General features: G+C 48.8%; 1 protein-coding gene across 1 annotated transcript in view; it reads left to right on the forward strand.

The window, feature by feature from the left end:
* The window catches only part of LOC144145246 (uncharacterized), a 329,859-nt gene that overhangs the window by 121,638 nt on the left and 184,846 nt on the right, over positions 1 to 23,375 (forward strand). The window contains exons 11-12 of the mRNA XM_077676783.1: positions 3,404 to 3,566; positions 19,362 to 19,516. Of these exons, the coding sequence (XP_077532909.1) occupies positions 3,404 to 3,566; positions 19,362 to 19,516 (318 nt within the window). The remainder of the gene's footprint in view (positions 1 to 3,403; positions 3,567 to 19,361; positions 19,517 to 23,375) is intronic.

Raw genomic sequence — 23,375 nt, forward strand, 5'->3', positions numbered from 1 at the left:
GAATCCATACCAGGCCACCTGCTGGCTCTTGAGTTCACTACTAGCGATTCCTATGTGCCATTGCTTTCCAGTTTCATGTGATCTGTGGAAAGCTTACGACATGGCCTGCCAGCATAGGGTTCTGTCTCATCGGTGGTGTCTTCGGGTTTGTGTTAACACTCAGAATAGTTTGAAAGTATACCTCTTAAAGCGAATCTTCCATGAAGATGGTATGCCACATGGTTGGATGCCTATCTTCATTGTTTTTATTTAGAATATCAATTAGTTAAAAACAATATTCCCACGCTGCGTCTTCTACTCGCTATATGTTGACGATATTCACATCACGTTTAATTCATGCATTAGGTCTATACGTGAGAAATCAGTCCGACTGGGTACAAACAAACTTTAAAAATGGGTTTATGAAAGCGGTTTCTGCTTTATTACAGACAAATGCAAGTGTGCGATTTTCTCTGGACAGCCCCGTATTGCACATCCTGCATTAAACTGAATAAAACACCCGTAGCTATACAAACGAGGAGCATGCGTTTCTAGGGGTTGAAGGCAGCAGTAGAACGGACAATTGAGCTAGTTGGTAGCTGTTCATCTTGAAGGTGGAAGCGCTCACACAACAGGGACGAAAGTAGAAGAAACAGAAACGACACGGCGATAAGTGGAAGCTATTTGTTTATTGAAAAGAAACACAACCATATTCGTGCAACATCTCACCTGGTGCGTTCACCTCGCTCAAAATATATCCCTGACAGCCACTTTTTACAGGGATTAAACAGATATCGGCGTAAACGCGACAGTTGAAGGGTCAGGGCATTAAAAGAGCGAACTCATCACATACCCACAAACTGCTACGATCGCAATGAGTAGCAGAGATAAAAGTATTGTTTGCCTCTTTTGAAAATTCACGCGACACTACCTTTTACTGTAAACACTTTTATCAGCTCTCGAGTAGTTTTGTCTCGATGCCGTGACAAAAGTGCGGTATCGCAGAAGATGGGTGAACACCCATCTGTCGGGCAGTGTTCCTGTAGTTGGGAGTCCTGTTTTGATTTTTCGGCATATTTATGTTCTTGTAGACGCATGTTTAGGCATCGGCCACTTTGTCCTACAGAAGTGTGGCCACGCTACATCGACATCAGATACGTAACTCTCGTTGCACAACGCACAAAGCCGGAATTATGTTTCACTTGAAATGGTTGCTTTCTTCCTTGGAGAAGCGGTCAAGAAGTAAGAAGCCGTCAAAAAAGGTTCCTGCGTTGTTGCAGGCGCCCCTTCGTATATTGGCTATTTCCCGTGCAAGCCGGGTGAGCTTCCCAAGCGTTGTAGTACCACACAAAAACCGAGCGCCACGCCGGGAAGTCGCTTGTACCTATTTTACCGGTAGGTGCTCGGCGCCACCAAGGCACACGAATAAACATGGTGCCTTCCACCGCCACGGTGGACGCTCAACTCGCAACCGCCTGTGGCAGGACATGCCACCATACTCATTCATACCCGGCAACGGCGTAATGCGGCATGATGTCCGGGGGCCACGCCATATGCACAAGGGTCAGGGCCTCTCGCAAGGGTAGAGACAGCTTTCCAGGCATGAATTTCCTTCTCAAAGGTCCGCGCTCGACCAGGGACTCCTGTACCCAATAAAAAACCGGTGTGTGCCCGGGGTATAAGGAGTCGAACCCGGTACCTCCCGCATACCTCTGAGCCGTGGGTGTGGCCTCAGGAATGATGTCTGTGATGACATAATCGCTGAGTGGTGTGATGTGACTGTGATGTCCTTGCGCCATGAAAACCTAAGATCACCATCAGTACTCATAAGTGTATTTTATTTTTTTTCTTGGTCTACCTGAAAAGAAAATATGAATAAAAGCTCATAAAGAACTACAGCAGTCACTGTCTCGAAATGTAAACAAATGCGGCCAGTTAGCGGCATGGTCAAAAAATGGCAGCAGTGGATACCTCTAAGCACACCCTCATAACAAGCTCCTGAATCCAAACAACCTCCTTCCCGGAAGATGAAGAATTACCATTTGGGCTCGCACCTACCCAAACGACCTCCTGGTGCAGGCGGCTTAAGAATCAGACGGCGTAAATTTTTACGCCGTCTGATTCTTAAGCCGCCTGCACCAGTCTCCGGAGGAGATGGATGGCCCACGCCATAATGCGACTTCTTGAACAGCACCCACCTGCCCAGAGTGGGGAGGTTACTTGGACTCCCGCCCGCTCGGCATTGAATGACAATCATTGGGATTATCGGCAGCGTCACGACCTCTCTTACTGAACTATTTAGACAGGGAGAGCCCCCATATGCCTTCTCACCTACTAAGAAATCTTCCAGTACTAATAAACCTAGAAAAAGACCTGCCACAGTGTTGACACATCTTTGTCAAAAAGCCAAGAAGTTGCACTGAGAAAGGTTCGAGGAGGTATCCTTTGCCCCAGTCGGCAAATATTGACTCTTTCCCACACAATACTCATCAAATTGTAAATTCTGTCAGGAACATGGAAATCTTAAACTCCTAATATTCAGCTGCTCCTACACAGACCTTTCGCCCTCGAACTGCCCGCTTCTCCTGTGCAGTGAGGCAGAATGCTCTTCAGCTACCGGCCTGAAGACCAGCTCCAGCTAGTGAACTGGGAGAGCTGATGAAGACCGAGGAGTTGGTTTCCTGGACGGGGGAGCTACTAACATGTTGCCTAATAATGTTTCTCTTTTTCTATCTCTTTCTAGAACAGCACGAGCACCCAATCTATGTGCTGTTCTTGATTTTATTTTGCATGAGCTTCAGCTCAAGCAGCATTATTCACCTGCTGTCATAAAAACCAATCCAACATGTGTTCTTAATTGTTCGGTACAAAAGTGCTGGTTGTTTTGCTTGCTCCTAAAACGTTGGGCATGTATGAGTTACTTTAGATTTTAGTAGTTTCGAAGGGTTTTGCGGACATAAAGTTTTTCCGGGTCAATTTTTTAAAATTCCGACAAAAGGGTTGAATTAGGAACAGACACCACTGACTAGAGCGTACGCAGTTACACAGTCCAAAAAAGGCTAGCGTGTTTAAAATTGTTATAAATCTGGCAAGCCAGGCGTCATGCCCGGCTGCCCATGACCTCGCAAGCCAGAGGTTATGGGCAGTCTGGCTTGCCACAGCATTGTTCATACTTATCATGTCGGGGAGTAGAAAGGAATTTACCATAAAAAACTTGCTCTTACGTGCAGGAGAGCATTACCCCCTAAAAATACTTTGGGATAAGTACTCTTTATATCCACTTTACAATATAAAGGAAAAATGTAGGTACGTTTGCACACTTTGCAGGCTTGCGAGACATGTTGACTTTCATTGCTGTGAGAATTATTCTCGCATATCCTAGGTGGTATATTATTATTTTACTTGAAATATGGTCTTTTTACAGAAACCAACCAGAAATCCTGGAGTTTCTAATCCGGTGTGGAGCAAATATCAATGCTACCAACAAACGGAGTCGGACTGCTTTGCACTATGCCGTCCAAGAACGTTTGGTCAAATGCGTCCGTGAACTGACCAAGCGCCAAGAGACACTGGACATCAATATCCAGGTACACAACCCCTCTTGCCTTGTTTGTTTCGGTTTGTAATTCTTTTTTGACGATATCCGGATAGTTTGTGTTCTTGCGCAGCATTCTTTATGCAAACTGCGTTTTGTCTATTACCATGTCTCTAAACTTCCACATGCTATCTGTCCTCGACATAATTTTTAACGTTTGCATCGAATTGAGCGAATAAGATAAACCTGTTAGCTAACAAATTCGACACGACAAACAGCGCCGTTTTCAAATCGCGCTTCTTATTTTCTTCCAAAATGTTGTATAATGCTACAAGAGAAACTTTCGAAGTTATGCTATTTGGCTTAGCATTAGCTAAGGCTACATTCCAAGCACTTTTGAAGATTTATTCAACGATAACCGCGGTTCTATTTGCGCTATACCAGGGAACCAGAGCAACAGTTTGTACTGTAATTTTGAGGCTGTCTGAGACTGTAAATTTCAACTGATATAAAGAATTAAGTAATGTAGCTTTTTTGTTTAGAATAGTCTACATTGGTTGCGGCCATTTAGCTCCGGACCATGGGGGCCGCTTTTATTATGCCGGCAAAAAGTGAGAACGACTGTGTGGTCGAGATTTTGGCGCACTTTAAAGATCCCCAACAGGACAACATTAACCTTCCATTACTGCGCTCCTCATCGCCTACGGAGCGTCGGCGCCTTCAAGGGACACTGAAGGGAATTTTTCAAGCTCCCGCTCTTGATTTTGCAGCGTAGACGGGCTCAAATTTACACACTTCTCATCGTTTATCCGGTTGATAAGTCGGTAATTATTTTATAGAGCCGAAAGACAAAAAACTACCATGCACGTTCTGCGGCGGCCGCCCCAACAAAAGGCTGTGAATGCGGGAGGAGCAGCACCGTGATTCGTCAATGTCTAAGATCAGAACTCAAACAAGTTTCGGTTTTGGTTTCGGTCAAAGAGTATGCTTGACGTACGATGTTATCGTTTGATGGGCATTCTATATATCTCAATATTCACCATACCACGCTTCTGCCATGTTTTCGGCTGTAAAATGACTAAGAATAGCTTTCCAGGACGGCTTGAAATCGCAGCAATCACTAGCCGAGTACTCGCATTGGGTGAACGCCCTCCGCGTAAACGCAGACGCTTAAATGCCTTGTGCTTTTCCCCAATATTTGGAGCTTGCCTCACACACGCCTGTATCGCAAAAAGCGCGGTCGCACGAGGCCAAGGGTCTGATGATTCTGGCCTGTGACCACTGCCCGTAAGCAGTCGGTGCTTATGGCAACAGCACGCCAAAAAGAACTCGCTTGCGCGTCAGTCTGCGCGCGTTCAGCGAACTCGCTCGTGGAGCAGTGTACGTGACGGTCCAAAAATGATAAACTCAGTATAGAAAACAACGGCGAACACGAAAAAATCAACTCACCAATAAAGAATACCCTGTGGGATTCGAAACTGCGACGTGCAAATTAACACACCTAGCACTCCATACCACTCAGCCAGGGACCAGCGCTGCCGGGGCTGTAAGGTATATAATGTATAAAAAGTTCAATATTTTATTTAGTTTTAGCATTTCAAGCAGCTTAGGTGACTATTTGTTGTATAGCGCTCGTGCAGTACGCGTACCCCAAATTGCCCCAAAAGAAACAACTAAGAAATTGTTTCGCAGTTTGTTACATTTTGTCGCAGCCTAGAGTCGAAAATCAAGAGAGGAGTCACTAAGAAATATAAGCAGGGCTAAACGGCTCGGCTTTGTTTCCTGCAGTCAATCCACGTGCCCAAAATCGTTTGTTCGGACAGAGGGCGAGTGTCCAAGCGTAGTAATGCTGTTTCAAGTTTCATTCTCTCCCTAGAGTACCTTGGACAAGCGCTACGCAAATGTTCGATAGTCTCAGGACCACCCGTCCAATTGTGTGAAGATACTTCCGGGTCAATGCTACTTCAAGATGCAGCCTGTGTAGCAATGTCTCTTGACTTCGGTGAAGTCGAGGAGAATGACTGAGACAGAACGTGCGCTCTGGATCGAGCTTGTGAAGGCGTTCATGTCGAATCTGCACGTCCGAAGAGAGCGACGCAGCAGCTTGTTTAAGTGCTCGGTAGATTATCGCGTTAGCATCCTGCCTTGTGATCGGCATAGACAGGAGAGTTCTATTGTGGTGTGCCTGTTGTGCTTCTGCATCCGCCAACTCATTTCCACGATGCCACATTGACTTTGTATCCACTGAAGCACCACCGTGTGGCCCTTTTCACTCAACTCTTTAAACATGATAGCGACATCAGTGGTCAGCTGTTCATATGCGCCCCGCTTCATTGGGTACCTTGGTACCTTCGCGTAAACGGACCAGTTCTGCTGCAGCAGACGACGTCCTGTGAGCAATCTTAAAACGTTGGGTCAGGTTCTTCCCAGGCATAAGCACTGCGGCTGCCGATGAAGACGCCGTGACCGAGCAGTCAACGAAAACATGTGACCCCTCCCCGTACATTTCACTGATGTAAAATAGTGAAAGTTGTCTTAAGAGCAAAGATGGCATGTGGGATTTTTTCACTAATTCCAGGAATCGATAACCGCACCTGTAGATCAGACACAGCCCATAGAGGCACTTCTGAGATCTTGGCGACTGGTCCACGATGGTCTCCAGCATCTGAATCTCGGTGCGTCGCTCGGTTCGATCCACTAGAGTTTGACGGAGACGCGATGTAGAGTCAAGGCGCCGGAGAACTAATCCAGTTTCAGCGCCTCTTACATACTTGGTCAGGATGTCTGTTGGTGTATCCTCCGACCGGTAAATCTTAGGTTCAGAACGATGCATCGCAGGAAATTCTTCCACATCCTTAACATGATTCAACGTCTTCGGAGGATGTAGAGCTTATTGGACTTGAATTGGTTTGGAGAGGAAAGTGACACAGGTGGTGAATGATTTTGAGTTACGGTTCAGTTCCCCAGGATTTTGAGGTGATTCCTTACCAGGTGAACAAGAGAAGCGTGTTTATTCTAATCGTGTACAGTGCCTCAAGGGATAGGACGCAGAGGTTCAAGCTGATACTACATAAGGCTTATAAGCTTGCTGTGAACCGCCCGCTGATCATGGCGGGGGATTTTAATGCTTCGCATAAAGTGGGGGAGGCAGGGACCTCTGACCGAACGCTGCGAGTTTGATCTTACGCTGCTCACTGGCCCAGACATTTTGACGCACACAAGCACGTTGACTTATAGGGATACTGCCCCTGACCACTGCTTTGCAAGGAACGCGACCAAGCCTAGTTGGTGCAATCTCGCCGAGCACGTCGGTAGGGATCATCAAATTAATCAAGTCGCTTTTGAGGTTGATGGAAGGAGAGAGAGAGAGAGAGAGAGAAAGACTTTATTTATGGCCAGCAGGGAGGAACGCTATGGCATTCAGCGTTGTAGACTCGGACCAGTTATAGAATCGGACCGGGTGATCCGGGTGGAGAGATGAGAAAGGGAGAAGAAAATTGAAGGCCCCACCGGCTGTCTCAGGAGGATCGGACCGCCGAGTTGAGGGAGGATGTAAATGATGCTAAAGCGGAGATCACTGCGGATTTGGAGGTGCACAGTGAGGATAGCAGGCTGGTCCATCTGATTGAAACTAGTCAGTGTTGGTTAGATAAAAGCCTTAATTGCAGGTTGCGTAAAAAGATTTTCGAGCTGAATAAGCGGATTGAGTACTGTAAGCTCTTTCTGGGCAACTGTGGGGTGAGGTAACTCCGTGGACGTGCAGCTGCGCCACAGAAAGTCGTGGGGCTTAAGGAAGAATTTATTCAATAACTCCAATACGAGAGCATGCCATGGGCACGTCCTCGGTAGAGCTATAAACGAGCCAGTGGGGTCTGCTTCGGATGAAGAACTGGTTGATGACCTGGCCAACACATACGTCTCTGGTGCGGCCCCGGATGCCCTTCTAGTGGTGATGGCATACACGGAGAGGACACGTTTCCCCTAGATAAGGAGGTTTCTATGGGAGAGATACGCATGATTTTGCATAACAGCACTCGGTAGCCCGGACGGACCGGATTTCAAACGCCCTTTTGAAGAACTTAGACCAGAGGTCAATCACGTACCTTACTTGGGAGAGATAGGGAGAGAGATGAAACTTTATTCAGCAGCTCATGTCCGAGCCGCGTAGTTATGAGACTTCGGAGGAAGGGGTTGGACCACGGCCCTCCGACGGTGGCGGGCTTGGTGGATGTGTGTAATGAAATGGGCCGGATCACACGAAACGGAGGGAACGCTCTTGGTGCGGATGAGGAAATGGCATTATATTTACAGACTGGACAGCACAGATGGTTTAAGCAATGACAAAAGGGAATTCACAGAGCGTTATGGAGAAACTCAGATAATAAAACAGCCCACGCGGCCCGCTCCAGCGCCCGCAACTACAAAGTCCGCGCACCGTCCCCGCGTAAACGTCCCGAGGGCAGGAAACGCTCACAGTCGGTTGTATGGGACGCGGGTGCCGACGTCGCCCTCGTAGCGGTGTCCGCGTCGTTGAGGTTGGCTACCCAGGTTCCGAAGCCAGAAGACTTTCCGCCGGGTCCGCTGACGGCCTTGCTCCCGCCTCGAGCCCGGTCACGCGCCGTTCGGAACGCCGGAGCCCGGTCGACGGTGGCCCCTGCTGGCGACGATGTCCCGGGCCTTGGCGGCGACGCCCGGAACCGTAGCGGAGACTGGCGACGGCGTTGCCTCACTGTGGCACGTAGACCAGACGTCTTGCCCTGAGGTCGCACAGAGCCGTGCCCCGTTCAGTCCGCCTTGTTCCCTGGCTCCGTCTCGCTCCCTGCGCCCGTGCCTCGTTCACCTCTTCTTCTTCCAACTCCTCAGCAGGCGCTTGGCCTTCAGCGTCGGCTTTTCCGCGTAGAATGTGGCGTCATTCCCCTTCGCGGGTATGTTCCATCACATTACCCCCCGCTTAAGAAAGTTGTTCGGAGAACAACTATTCTACAGTCCAAAGCAGAGTCCAAAACAGTCCAACATACACAAAAACATTGTCCTCACAAAAATTGTGTCCTACGGAAGCATGCAAGTTGCTAAGGCACGGAAAAAGAAGATAATACGGTAAGCTCCTACAGTAGGAGAGCTCGTCACAAAATCAGCGAAAAATATTTTGGTACAATGGCAAGCTGCAGTGCAAAACTGTGGACAAGCTTAGCCGATTGTAGGTATTGCCAAAATATGTTAATCCTGCTCTCTTGTTTAGTAAGAGCCTGGGAGACAGGTTCCAAAGAATTGTTCCTACGGTGGCCTACACGAGAGGCGCCAAGGTTGGTGTCCGATGCGTGGGTTCCCGGTGGAGACAAGTCGTTTAGTCCTGTAAGGTGTTGGGAGAGCTTTTGCTTCAGGGTGTTGAATGCGGCCTCCTGAGACTCATCCCAAGCAAGCCAGTTTGTCTCTGTTGTATCCATCAGGTCAGTTAGAGGCTCGGCAATGGCAGCGTAATTCGGAATGAACTTCTGGTAGCACCCAGTCAAGCTGAGAAAGCACTGCAGGGCTTTTTTTGTAGTTGGTCTTCTAATTCAAGGATCTTCTGTAAGGTCCGTGGACGAGGTAGGTTCGAGCCACTTATGCCGTGGCTTAGGGAAGACCCATTCGTTTCCACGAAGTCGCACTTTTCTTGCTTGTACCCAGCAACGCGATGAGATATTCCATGTAGTGGTATTCCAACCCTGCCCGTACATGTTTTCTTGCAACCGTCGCATGACCTGACGAAGCGTTTGACGTCTCCGCGCAGACCCGGCCAGTAAAACTCGTCTAAGATGCGGTAGACGGTTTTTCGTAAGCCCTGATGAATTACGCCGAAGCCTTCGTGTGCAAATCGAAGGATAGGTTCCCTTTTGGACTTGGGCACAACGACCTGTGTGAATCTTCTACCCGTTGAAAGGTGGAAGTGACGATGTAAGACGTCGCTGGTCTTGACGAAACGGTAGCTCCCGCCTTACCCTGATGAGACTGTTTCTCCAACCTTGTGGAAGCAGCTTCTGAGCGAAGGATCGCTTTGCTGCTCCCGTGCGAGCTGTTCTCTTTCTGTGTCCGTGGTCGGAATCACAAGCGCTTTCCAGGCCTTGATGTTTGATGGGGTCACCTGTGCGACGGCCGACACCAAAACATTCTTGCTCGGATAGACAAGCTCCTTGTTGATACCCTTCACTAGATTGAGTGAACGCCCGCCTGGACCTTTCCAGTGAGGATCCGGGTTGCCCAACGCTCTGACACCTGGAAGGTTCCCGAGGACGAGATCGTAGATCGGCCGCTCCATACACGATACGGTGAGTTCACCTACGAAGTACGGAGTGTCGACATGGATCCTCGCCTGGGCTAATTGCTTCATGGAGCCGTCTATAAGTGACACACGTGTTGTTCTTCCGGTTAAGCAACCGTCTTCAACCAAATCTCTCCGAACGATGGCGGTGTTACTTCCAGTATCCCGAAGGACTGTAGCAGGCTTCCCTTGAACACGGCCTTCCACGACAGCCATGCCATTCACGCAAAACGCGTCCTTTCCAGTGACTTGACCGCGGTCGTGGGCGAAAGAATAAGCATTTGCTCCGGAAGCACTCCGCTGGCTACACACCGGATGATTTGGAGAGGCCATGGTCAGTGCGCAAGCAGCAAACTGCTCTTCACCGTCTGACCCAGGTTGGCAGTCCTCTGTTTTGTGTCCGACACGTACAAAGGCGCTGCACTGCAGTGGATCCCTTGCGGTGCTGCGGCAGTCCGAAGCGCGGTGGCCCGGCCGGTTGCACAAGAAGCACTTGGGAGCTTGCTTCTTCTGCGCGTCTTGCGCATCCTTCTGCGGTTGATCTGCGTCATCTGGGCCTTTCCCAAGATTTTGGAGGTTTTGCGCCTCCCGAAACCGGTCGGTGTAATCTGCCAAGTTATCCAGAGTTTTGCACTGGCGCTCTTTTAAAAAGACTACCAGCTTCGGATGGCAACAGCGGAGGAACTGCTCCGCAATGACGTGATCGCGGAGACCCTCAAATGTTTTTGGAATCCCGGTCATTTCAATCCAATGATCGAAATAACCGGATATCCTTGCTGCTAGCTGCCTCCCTGTTTCGCCATCCTCAGCTTGTGCTTTGCGAAACTTGTCCTGATAGCCTTGGGCAGTAAACTTAAACCGTTGCAGCAGAGCGTTCTTGACTTTCGCATAGTCCAACGACTCTGTTGCAGTCATCCGGCCGATAACTGAAAGTTCCTCCCCAGACAACCACATACTAATGGCAACAGCCCATTTGTCTTGGGGCCAACCCTGACCCGTTGCTACGCGCTCGAACCTTTGCAGATAGGCGTGCAAATCGTCTCGCCTCTCATCGAACAAGGGTAGCAACTTCTGTGGGTTGATCACAAGCGTGTTGAGGCCAGCGCTACTCTCTCCAGTAACTGCTGGAGTGTTTTGCGCCCCTTCCTGAATGCGCAGCCTAAGTTGGAGGAGTGCCAACTCTCTTTCGTCAGCTTCCTTTTTTCTTTCCGCTGCTTCTCTAAGGGCTTCTCTCTCGGCTGCCCTGTGAGCCCTCTCCTCCGCACGCTTGTTCTCAATCCACTCCCGAAGTTCGGGTCCCGTCAAGCCTAACTGTGACCCTATTGCCATTAACGTTCCCAAATCCATCTTCAAACTGTCAGATCACTCGTCCGCCCACAGCGTTCAACCAATTTCCGCAGATGTTAATGATAGGATCCTGGCAGGCTCGCCACTTTTTGTAATGAAATGGGCCGGATCACACGAAACGGATGGAACGCTCTTGGTGCGGATGAGGAAATGGCATTATATTTACAGACTGGACAGCACAGATGGTTTAAGCAATGACAAAAGGGAATTCACAGAGCGTTATGGAGAAACTCAGATAATAAAACAGCCCACGCGGCCCGCTCCAGCGCCCGCAACTACAAAGTCCGCGCACCGTCCCCGCGTAAACGTCCCGAGGGCAGGAAACGCTCACAGTCGGTTGTAAGGGACGCGGGTGCCGACGTCGCCCTCGTAGCGGTGTCCGCGTCGTTGAGGTTGGCTACCCAGGTTCCGAAGCCAGAAGACTTTCCGCCGGGTCCGCTGACGGCCTTGCTCCCGCCTCGAGCCCGGTCACGCGCCGTTCGGAACGCCGGAGCCCGGTCGACGGTGGCCCCTGCTGGCGACGATGTCCCGGGCCTTGGCGGCGACGCCCGGAACCGTAGCGGAGACTGGCGACGGCGTTGCCTCACTGTGGCACGTAGACCAGACGCCTTGCCCTGAGGTCGCACAGAGCCGTGCCCCGTTCAGTCCGCCTTCTTCCCTGGCTCCGTCTCGCTCCCTGCGCCCGTGCCTCGTTCACCTCTTCTTCTTCCAACTCCTCAGCAGGCGCTTGGCCTTCAGCGTCGGCTTTTCCGCGTAGAATGTGGCGTCATTCCCCTTCGCGGGTTTGTTCCGTCACAATGTGCACAAAGAGTTTCAATGTGGGTAGCCAAGAGGGACGACAGGGCTGCCCGTAGGTTTTCGTGGGCAGCGGCACAGCTAGGCCACGAGTTGAGAATATCAGGGGGGAAGGAGTTGGTCGAAAGAAATGTGGATGACGAGGTCGCCCGTACACAGCGCCAATATGTATGTTCATTGTCACGATAGCTACCGCATACCTGACAGTGCGGACGGCCTGGTGATTTCTGTATGTTGTGGAGGAACAGATCACAGGGGTGTGACAATGTCTGCGCCTGCCTAATATATGTAGCGTGTCTCCGTGACATGAATTTAGATGGGGAGGGATGTACCATTCTTGCTTTGCGGATGTTGCTGAGATGATCGCGGCGCGTGTTATGATGCAGTGCTCTATCCTCTTTTGGATTGTACTCCTCAGGCCACTGCTGAGGGCTGCCCGGGAAATGGGTGTCGCGGGCCAGAGCATCAGCTTGTTCATTACCCTCTGTGTCTTGGTGGCCAGGGATCCATTCGAGGAAAACGTGTAGGTGGGGATCAGCGTGCATGTATGTTGTCAGGCGAGTGCGGAAATGGGATGGGATGTCATTCGCGGCGAAGCTTCGTGGTGCTCCTGACTGTCCGTGTGGACTGTAATGAGGGTGGTCCGACGCTTGTGAAGTATAATGGCTTCTGCGCTGGCTTGAGTCTATGTAGCTGTGGGCGAGGGGCCGTTGACGTGATGCCGTACGTCAGCTGTGCAGGGGAAAAACGATGCCGTAATCGTTGTATGGTCAAAAAACGGGCGTCTATGTAGTAGGTGTCATGGATTGGTTCGGGAAGGTGATGAGCGCGAGGTGCTCTACGTTCTTCATCTGTGGCTCGGCTCATGTGATTTGGTATGGGTAGCACAGTGATTCTTGGTATGCTTTCCCAGGGTGGCGGCGGGGGAGTGATGGGTTGGAGGTGGTCGGTGGTACCCGAGGGCACGAATTATTTCCCCCCCTTGCATTGAAGTTGTTTGTCGGTGGTGCTGAGCTTTATGATAAACTGAGGCTTTTCTTCAAGAGTGTTGTGGAAAGCAGTGTCATTAATTATTGCCGTGAGAGCGTAGAGAGGCACTGCCATTTCGATGCGGGTGCATTTTCTGATGGCTGTTTTGTATTTTGTTGACTCGTGTCTTGGTAATGCGCTGAAAAGGGTATGGATACATGACGCGCAAGGACAAGAGGGCTTCCACTACTTTGCGTAATTCGTGTTCTTGGAGGTCTTAGTGGTGTCGCGTCATGCAGCGTAGCATTTGGTGAATTTGGGTAATTTGAGCAATGATGGATTTGACCCATTCTATACTTTTAGCGTCTTCTTGGAGGGTGACGCGCAGGACCTTGATGTGGCTATAGCGAGGGATGGGTAAATTGTTTACTGTGAGAGTGATCAGGTTGCGATATTGGTTATTTGTCTCGGTTCTGTTGTGCAATACTCGGTTCTGATTTCTGGTTTGAGCAGGTGAGTCCGACGTCGTGGGCGTGCCCGCAGATGATATCGAGGCCCACTTGTAACGTGTATTCCTACTCGCCGAGGCTACCCTTTGTACACCAGTGTGTGGCGTCGTCAGCGTATATGGCGTATGGAAGATTTGGGGTAGCGTTCATTTTGGCGGGGAGATTTTTCATCACTAGATTGAAAAGCGTTGGTGATAATATGGATCCTTGTTGTATGCCTCTGTGAAGTGGGTAAGCCCGAGATGGTTTCCCATCAGGTCCAAAAACGCAGATAATTCGGTCTGTTATAAAATTCTAGCCTGATTGAAAATACGGATACACGGTCTAGTTTCCTTGAGGCTGACAAGAATCGCGTCATTCAGCACATTGTCAGAAGCTTTTTATATCTAGTCCTACGATGGTGTGTAATTGGGCTGCACTGGGCTGTGCGTATACGTCCTCATGAATGCACTCGGCAATGTCCTCTGTGGTCACATGCTTTCAAAATCCCACCATTGTGGCTGGCAGGTGGGCGTTGTTTTCGAGGTGCCATTCCGGTCTAGCGAGCACCATCTTCTTCATTAGTTTTCCAAAGCACGATGTCATGGAGATACGGCGAAGGTTGGTGGGTGTGTTTGGTCGTTTTCCTGATTTGAGGATGAGGCCAACATGAGCTCCTTTCCATTAGGGGGGAGGTTTCCTGGTCTCCAAGCCCGATTGATATGGTCTAGACGTTCTGCAAGTTTCTCGTCAGGCAGGTTGCCGATCATTCTGTATGTAATTATATCGGGTCACGGGGCCGTGTTGCGAGTGAGTTCATGCAGTGCCCTGTTTAGTTCTCCGTGTGAAAAGTCAGAATATATTTCTTCATTTTCATCTTCTGGGGCTGATTCTATGTAGATGATGTCAATGCGTGTGGCACTAAAAGGGGGTCAAGTGTGTACGGATCGGTTTTGTGACGTCATGTGGTGTGCCTCCTATCGCTAAGTAAAGCCGTTGGACGGTGTATTTTGGTTTTTGTTGTCGCAGTAGTGCGCGAAACAGTTGCCAGATCCTTGCCATATGAATCTTGCTGTTGAGTCCTTCACATACTTAAAGCCAATTCTGTGTAGCTAAGTTGTCGGCGTACTCCTGGGCTTCGTGATTGAGGCGGTAAAGTTGTTGATAGAGCACGCCATTATGCTTGTCACGTTTCCAGCGTTTGACAATAGCACAGCGCTTTGTCTAGAGGGTAAGGAGGTGCTGGTAAATGTAGGGATTGGATTCAGAGCGGGCTATTCTTTTGGTGTGCTGAGGTAACACTGAGAAGATGACGTTGCTGCATTCAGCGAGGGGAATGCCGCTTGTGTCAATTCCTTGGAGGTGTTTTCGGACGTTCGGACAATTTGTTATACTTGTTGTGGGTCTGTTTGATCGGTTTATTCTTGCTGACCGAGTGAGAGGGACACTTATTTGGATAATGTTGTGGTCGATCCCGAGAGTGCTGTCCCAGGCGGTGATTACCAGACCTCGAATCCCAGTAAGATCGGGATTTGTGTCCGCCTCCTAATTGGAGCCGAGCATCGTGGGCGATGTAATGTCATTCATAAGGGTCCATTGATGAAGGCTGTTAAATTCATCCAAAATACAACTTAAAGGGGACGTTCGAGTGTAGCCCCAGGTGGGGGGAGAGTTGAAATATCTAAGCAATAGGAGCGTGTTTGAGCTTCGGGTTGCAATATACATCGTATGGAAGGCGGGCAACATGGCGGTTGTTTGTTTGGGCGGCCAATAGCAGTTTATAATTGTTATGTTATGACCTTCAACCATCGTAGTAGTAGTTACGTGCTCTTTTCCGGAGGTACTAAAATGCGTCGTATCCAGTTGGATGGTGGGGAGCGTCTTGTCTACGTAGGTAATTGTCATGGTTCTTGGCGTGGGTAGCAGTTGCATCCCTTTCGTATTCAGGATAATGCTTGGCTGAACATAGCGATCACATTCCGGGAGGGAAAAGTCTCCTTTAGTTTCTTGTAAGGTAATAATATCCGGTTTGTTGTTGGGGATGAGCGTGTGTTGAAGTAACGCATTGCGTTTTCGGCGGAGACTTCTACAGTTCCATTGCCATATTGTGAGTGATTGAAGGGTTGGAGTTGATTGCTTTCGCATCCTAGACATGTTCTGCATACGTTGGCCCTGGGGGGCAGAGGTATGCCGCATCTTCTCCTCTTCTCCTCTTCTACGGCTTGGAGGCGCGCTGTTTACTGTTGTAGCATGTTCTTGAGTGAGGCGAGAGCTTGTTGAATAAGGGAGGCGAGTATTTGCTTTAACAGCCATGGGAGCGTCTGTTGAATGGTCTTGTGCGTCTGCTGTGCTATTGCTAAGGGGGATGGTGGCTGCAAATTTTGTATTGCCTTTGTGTATATTAGGTTTAAGGTAGGTTGCTTCAGAATCGGGTGTTTATAAGTGGGGAGGAGTCGGTGGGTTAGCTTGGCCGCTCATCTGTGGCGGATCTTGCTTGTCTTGCGGCGGATCTTGATGGGGCTGGGAAGGTGACGTCGCTTGGACAATTGACCGAGCCTGTTGGAAGGCCTCGATGTGAACCTTGTTCTGCCCTTGCCTCTTCGTTTGTGGATGAAGCTTGCTAGATGTGCCCGGATGGCGATGAAGACTACGGCTGCGTTGTTTTGAATGATCCCGGCTCTTGCTCCGTCCGTGTGACTGGGACAGAAGGTCAAAGCGGTTACTTGTAGGGAGCGGTGGCTACGCGCGTAAGTCGTTACGTTTTGGTGGGGGTTCTTGGCGACGTCGCTGTGTGACTTGGAAATGGGAGCGGAGAGCTTTCGTAGTGTCAGTGCATGCTTGAAACTTTGCGGATGAGGACTGGTGCTCTACGTTACAGTTTACGCAGTGAGCCTCGCATTAATAGGGGTCGTTGCGGGGTCTGCGTTTGGGGGAAACTGCTTGCCGCTGTTCGCACATCTTACGAGCTGTTTTTTGGGGGGCAAACACCGGCGCGATGTCCTATTGCGTCGCAGTGGTGACACTGTTTGCTCTGTGGTTGTTGCGGGAAGATGCGGTAAACGGCGGCAAAAATGTAGCATGTCGGGGAAAGTTACGGCCTTCAACTGTAATGTTATTGCTATTTGGAGGGATGCGGCAGCTCCGGAGAGGTGGGAGACATGTTTCTTTCGCGGTGCCTATTCCTAAGCCTGGAAAAGCCCCGAGAAGTGATCACTTAAAGCCCATGCTGCTCCCTTCGTGCATGGGCAAGTTTGCAGTGCATGCGGGGCTCAGTCAGCTTGCGATAGGTACGTTAAAGAAAACGAAGTCTACCCGCACACAATGATTGCTTTAGGTAGTGGGCAGTCGATTCAAGACGCAATGTAGCTCATCAAGCACCAGGTCATTGACGGAGGTCCTGGAGGCGTTAATCCAATCCTAGAGGTGGACCTGCATAAGGATTTTGACAACGTTCGGCACTATTAGAATCTTAAGCCCATTTTGGATCTTGGTCTTTCGCGCGCTTTCACGACTGTCAGTCCTTCCGGTCGAGTAGGAAGGCTACCCTAAAAGTTGTGGAACTGGAGTATGCGACGTTGTTTCTTGAAGCAGGGGCTGTCACCTCGCCACCATTGTTCAATCTGACTATCATGGGACTGGCCAGAAAGCTCTTCGAGATGAGGGAATTAAACACACCATGTATGCAGATGACGTGACCATATGCCATCCCAGGGGTAGTGCGGGTTATATCGAGAGTGCTGTGCAGGAGTTGGAAGATGTGATCGATACTCAGTTGGTCCCAATGGGTTTAACCTGCTGCCCTGGCAACTCAGCGCAGTTGCTGTATAGACCCACAAGGGGTTCACCCAAGCGCAGAGGGCGGGTTGCGGGTTGCCGTGGACGAGCTAAGCAATCAGCTTCGCACGAGGAATGGTAATCTTATACCTATCGTAGATAAGTTGAAGGCATTGGGGGAATGCTGATCGAGTCGAACGGCGCGTACACGCTCACAACCGCGAAAAGTATTGTCAAGACAAAGAATGCTGTTGGCCTAAATATGGTAATGACCAATAGTCAGAAGTCGTTGAAGGAGGACAGTATGATATAGGTAATACACACCTTTGTATTGTGTTATTTTACCTATATGATGGCCATGCATAAGTGGAAGCCTTCCGACAATAAGAACCTTGACACGCAGATTAGTAAGATCACATATAAGGTATTCGGAGTGCCGATGGGCACCACGAAGGACAGGCATCTCCAGGTGGGCATGCATAATACCTTTTAATGAGATAGTTGATGCTCAGGAGAAGCCGCAGAGGGTGAATATCTGTAGTACTAGCGAGGGTCGCCAGATTCTGAGACAGGTGTTCGCCGGGACAGGATAGCGCAGAGTCACATCAGTATTCCCTTGAAGGCCCCTAAACGGTATCACGTGAAGCCATTTCCCAGAAGTGGCATCAAAATGGAAATGTGGATAGAAAAAAAAGCCAGGGAACGTGCCTGCTGAACCTCATTCGCAATGATATTGAAAGGTTTGCTTCATTGATGTTTTTTTTTAAGAGGAGAGGAAGGTGTTTGCTGTAGAAACTTTCTAATCAGCATCGCGGCACCGATGCGAATATCATAATCGGTGCCTGTAATCTCTCGCGAGCAGCTCTCGCTCGAGCTGCTTCGTCTTTCTCCATCCGCCATCTTGTTAATAGAATCACCATCGTATCACCGGGACGTCTCGGTCCTTGGTCTCTCCTCTCATTTTAAATTTGCTGTAGTGGTCGTGGACACAGAGGACAGGGTTGTCAACGCTGCTTATGCTCGAACTAACATCTCGGAGGTCACGGAGAAGGCACCTATGGCACTCGCCCTGGTTGATATGCTGAGCCCTTCTGTGTAAGGCGATTTAAATTCTGCCGTTGGGGGTTTCGAAACGGCTTTGTAGGTAAGGTGGCTTTCAGAATTCCGCAGACCAGTGGAGCTGCTCAGCGCTACATATGTTGGCTTCATTCTCATTTCAGGGTGATTGTAGGAGCCTCTGTGTATCTCCGTGAGTTTTCTCATGCGGCAGCATGAACTCTTACCTTACATTCTGCTTGCGCCACCGTGCGGCGGTACTTCCTGAGAACAGAAACTCCCCTTATACATCTTATACATACAATGAGATCACAAGTATTTTTTTCTTAACCGCAGGGTTGTCGGTTTTCCGGATGACATACTAAACACGGCTCAGGCACTTACTTTCCGCTTACTGCAGAGATGTACATATACTTCTCTGCGAAGGCTGCTTATCTTTTTTCCTGAGAGGTATAGGCAGCCTTATTGCCTGAGTAACTGTGCTCTAGCATCGCTAGAGCACATGCTCTGGTCCTGAGCCCGACTTGAAGACTTGACAATCAAGGGCGCGTCCAAGTGGGTTGCTGCGCCAACAGTCCGAACCTGGAGGTGCATCTTTGGGGTGCCTAGCAGTCTCACGACGTGGCTCTGATGCTTGGCCTTTCGATCCTGCCATGGTTGCGGCACTCTGAGTGGCTGATTATCACTACTTGCTGGACTAAAAAGTTTTTCATCCATTCATCCACCCCGAAACCAAATGCGTTGCATTTCGGTCCTGGTCATCTTCCAGCTGCAGGCGATCTCCCAACATGGGACACAACGTTTCCACTTTGAACGGAACTGACAGCACGATTGCGGCCTCGTAGCAGACCGTACTGTTTGGAGCTCATGTGAGACCTTACAGAAGCAAGGGAGCGCCACCAAGGGAGTGCCACTTATATCAGACTGCGTGATTGTGGGGTTGTGTAAATTAATGCAACTTGCAATTTAAACTGCAATAATTTTCACTGTTAGCAAGAATAAATCAACACAGAACTCGCTGGACAGTATTTGTTCTTGCACCATTTATTCCTTCAAAAATCACCGCGAACCACCAAGCATGAAATCCTGCTTTTTAATATTTCTATTGTTCTCCTTGCAGGACGACAACGGAAATTCTCCTTTCCTTGTTGCTGCTGCCAATGGATACCCAGAGATTGGGAATGAGCTCGTCCAGTTACCAAACGTGGATTTTACAATCACCAACAAATGCGGCCTTAACGCTCTTCACATAGCAGCCTTCAAAGGACACTCCTGGTCAGTATGAAGCATGAAGCGCTCATCCGATTTTTTCCAGGGGTGGTTTTGCATACAAAATATATAAATACACTGAAATAAATTAGATAGAAGAAAACCGAGTTCTGTTCACCTCTATTTCGTATTGCGCTTGCTATTCGGCCAATAGACACTAAAATGGGCCCACTAAAATGTTGTTAGAATATTATTGAAAATATAAATGAGTTTAATGCAGGGAGGAGGCTAAAAATCCTTGTGTGTAGGGGATGGAAAAAGAGATTAAGAATGAAGTCACTAATCAGTTCTAGTATATCTCACTACGTAATGTTCAAGTAGCCTTATCAAAGTAGCTGTCTCTCGAAGTCCTGTTAGAGCAACACACACCGGCCTTCTATTGAGAGCAGGGGGTACGCGGCAGAGTTCTTGATTGCCCATTACAGCTAGTGTTGCAAGATGTAGGCGCAGCGGTGTCCATTTGTGACTGGTTTGCTTGAAAGATGGTCGATCAGCCATTAAACCACTTTACAGAGACCATTTTTGGGGCAAAGTTTGTGGTTTTTATAACACTTCTGGGTTATTCCTAACACATTCGACATGCTTTAGTGCCGAAGTATGAACCATGGCGCTTACAAGTAACTCCTCACGACCATCCGAGAAGGTTGCACATGACCAAATAAGGTGGAAAAAGTTGGGCATTTCGTTGCTGTCACAGTGGGGCACCTGAATAAAGACAAACGCCTTCGGTTTCTCCACTTCGAAATCACGTAATGATTATAGGCCTAGTTGGCTAAACTTTGTTTGCGAAGACCTCTCCTGTTCTTGGAAGATTCTTTAGTGGGTCAAGGACATGACGGGGTGAGGCCTCGTCTAGCCGGTGCCGGTTCGGGACTCTACCTTGACGTAGCTTTTGTTGACAAAGTGGTGCAGATGTGCTCGTTGAGTGGGATCTTGCTGAAGTGGTAACGGGAACAGTTGAATCATATAGTAGACACTCCCGGAGAGCGTTGTCGCTGTTCGTTTGCCGTCTGCTTGAACGGTGTGGGCAGGTGTCCAGACCATGCGGTTCTATTCTATGAGATGCTATGATGCTTACATGAGAGAGGTCCCGTGCTATGTACAGAATGTTGGTAGCCATGGAGGTCAGCGTGAAGGTCCTGTTCAGTTTGCGGAGGGCAACGTACGAGTCAGTGACGATACAGAACTTGTTTGTGTGCATAGTTGAAAATGGGTCTCGATTCTTTGAACTGCACCCAGAATTGCAAAGAGTTCACTTCATTTGAGAGGCCGTAGGTGTTCGTAATTTTGGGAGAACCACCTAGTTGTGGAACCATGGGCACGTGCAAGCAACAGCGGATGTTCTGTCATGGATCGCGGAATCGGTGAATATATGAACCCAACGTCGGCTTTTTCGTTGGCCAGGATGCGGAGGTACTGTTCCTTGCTGCTAGTTTGGATCGGGGAATGGGTCGTCGTCGCATAGGGGCGAATGCAAGTCTCTCCCAAGGTGGGATAAATTACGGAAAGATTGCAGGATCGAAATTGCTTTTTAAGGTGTCACATTTAAAAATAACTCATACCTGCGGTATGTATTCTAGGTGCTCCTGTAAACGCAGATTGACTTCCTAAACTACATTGGTGATCGGAGGAAGCCCTGTCGGTAGCGTAGTGGTCATCGGACCAGACCCGTATTCTGGAGGTCGTTGGTTCGCATCCCACCCAGCGGGAATTTTTTCTCCAGTGTCTTTCTTTCTTTTAAAACTATATACCACTTCCCACATGCTCCTGTTTAATATGTAATATATGTAAATATTTATATATAGTAATGATCTTTGGTCCTCATTTTCGGCAGAGAAACGCCCAAAGTAGAAGTACGTTCTTTGACGTTCATCTGACGTACAAAAAACGTTCATTTTAACGTTTTGACCTGAGGCAGTTCTTCAGGAATTACAGCTTTCGGAGAAATCGTACGGGCTCAGGGTGGCGGGGGTGCGCCGAAATGCAAGCCAAGCGTCACAAAAAGCCCACATGGGAAACAACACGAAAACGACCACACACAACGTGCAGGGCCTGTATTGCTAAGCGCAAACCGACTTTCTGCGGACTTAGTTTTCTCCAGGTGACGTAATACTGAAATCAAAAGAATTGTTAACACTCTGGAAAACTGTGGGCAAGCGCGCACGTCAAGACTTTCATGTCCGCATCTCGAAAATTTAAGCTAGAAGGTATTGTACCGAAAGGGATTCAAATTTACTGCCTCCTGCAATGAAGAACTTATCCAACGAGAATGTACAGAAAAGGAATCGAATACCAAATACGCGTCTCTGCAATTTACTCCCGGTCATATTTAGGCACTCGGAAAAAGTTTTAACATCACTTGTGGGAGAGGAGCGTCGAGCCAGGCAGAACGCGTTAATCTCAGAGCAGGAGGTCACGGAGCTGAATTTGTTTAAACCAAAAAACCTTAGAACTTCCAAAAATGACGTCTAAATAATTCGCGAGGCATAACGTTACAGGGCGGGGCTGGTCGTATGTGGGAAGCCTCTGACGCCAATCGATTCTGCCTCCTTTGCATGCGATTGACTGCGAACAAAGAGTTAACGGAATGCCGGAGGCATCACAGCAGCAGGTTGACTGTGGGGACGTGGGTAATAATATCGGTAATTTACCAAAGAATAAATTAGGCGTCACTGAGAAACCCGTTTTGTCCCAGGGTTTCACATTTTGCGCGAGCAGCGGGAATTATTCAGAATTACCTCTACTGAAAGATGTAGACAATTTAGCCCGTACACCCCGTTTATGAGAGTACTTCCTTAAAAGTTGTATTGAGAGCGCCAGACCATTTTTTGTTGCCAAACACCACTGTACGCCCAGTGTTCAAAGGGAAAAAATCTCGGCTTTTATATTGGGGCCATCCAGAGAGACGTTTTTCACGCATACGAATGAAACCATAACCGCCATCGCAACATCACAAAAAACTAACACGACGCTCTAAATGCATTGGGTAACCGTCCGGAAATTGTAACCAAACCAGCCGACAAGGGAGGGAGAATTGTTATTCTCGAACCGGATGATTACGTCAAAGAACGGGAGCGGCAATTAAGCGACTGAAACTTTTAATGCCCCTTTTATCAGACCCTACTAAAAGTACGCCAAAAAATTCTAAATGACGTTTTTGGAAACTTGTGAAAGCAAGCGTAATTTATAAAAAACTTGAAAGGGTACCAACATCGGCCCATCCAGTGGTCGGCCGCTTTTACAAGCTTCAAAACTTACACAAAATTGGAAGTCCCGGGCGACCAATTATTTCGGAAATAGGCACCATGAGAGAGCCAATTTTAAGTTATTGGGATGCCGTCATTCGCGACATACCTCCAAACTTCCGTCATACTTACGACAAACAAACCATTTTCTCCACAAAATAGAGGGCATGGCTCTGCCGCACGGTGCATTTCTCGGAACGTTGAATGTGACCTGCCATTATACCAACATTCCGCACAGCGATGGCATCAATGTGCTCATTCAGTCGTACAATGAACACCGCGATGTGACCCCTCTCAAATCTAGGGTTATTGTGATACTAACGGGCCTTGCATTGGAATATACCAGTTTTGAATTTGAAAAGAAATTGTTTCTCTAAACAAGTGGCACTGCGAAGGGAACAAAGAAGGCACCCAGTTATGCCTCCATATTTACGCACAATGTTGAAAATAAACTCCTCTCTACTGCAGACAGTTCACTCGCACTGTAGAAGCGATGCCTTGACATTTTCATTAGCTGGACAGACACCGAGCAACGACTAACTGCTTTTGTAGAGTAAATTAACACGGTTTATCCTAATACTTCATCCACCTAAGAGAATGGTCGCACCGAAATTAGCTTC

The sequence above is a fragment of the Haemaphysalis longicornis genome, unplaced genomic scaffold (assembly GCF_048455015.1).
Source record: "Haemaphysalis longicornis isolate Haplotype H1 unplaced genomic scaffold, Haemaphysalis longicornis Haplotype H1 scaffold_7, whole genome shotgun sequence".
In the NCBI taxonomy this organism is placed as follows: domain Eukaryota; kingdom Metazoa; phylum Arthropoda; class Arachnida; order Ixodida; family Ixodidae; genus Haemaphysalis; species Haemaphysalis longicornis.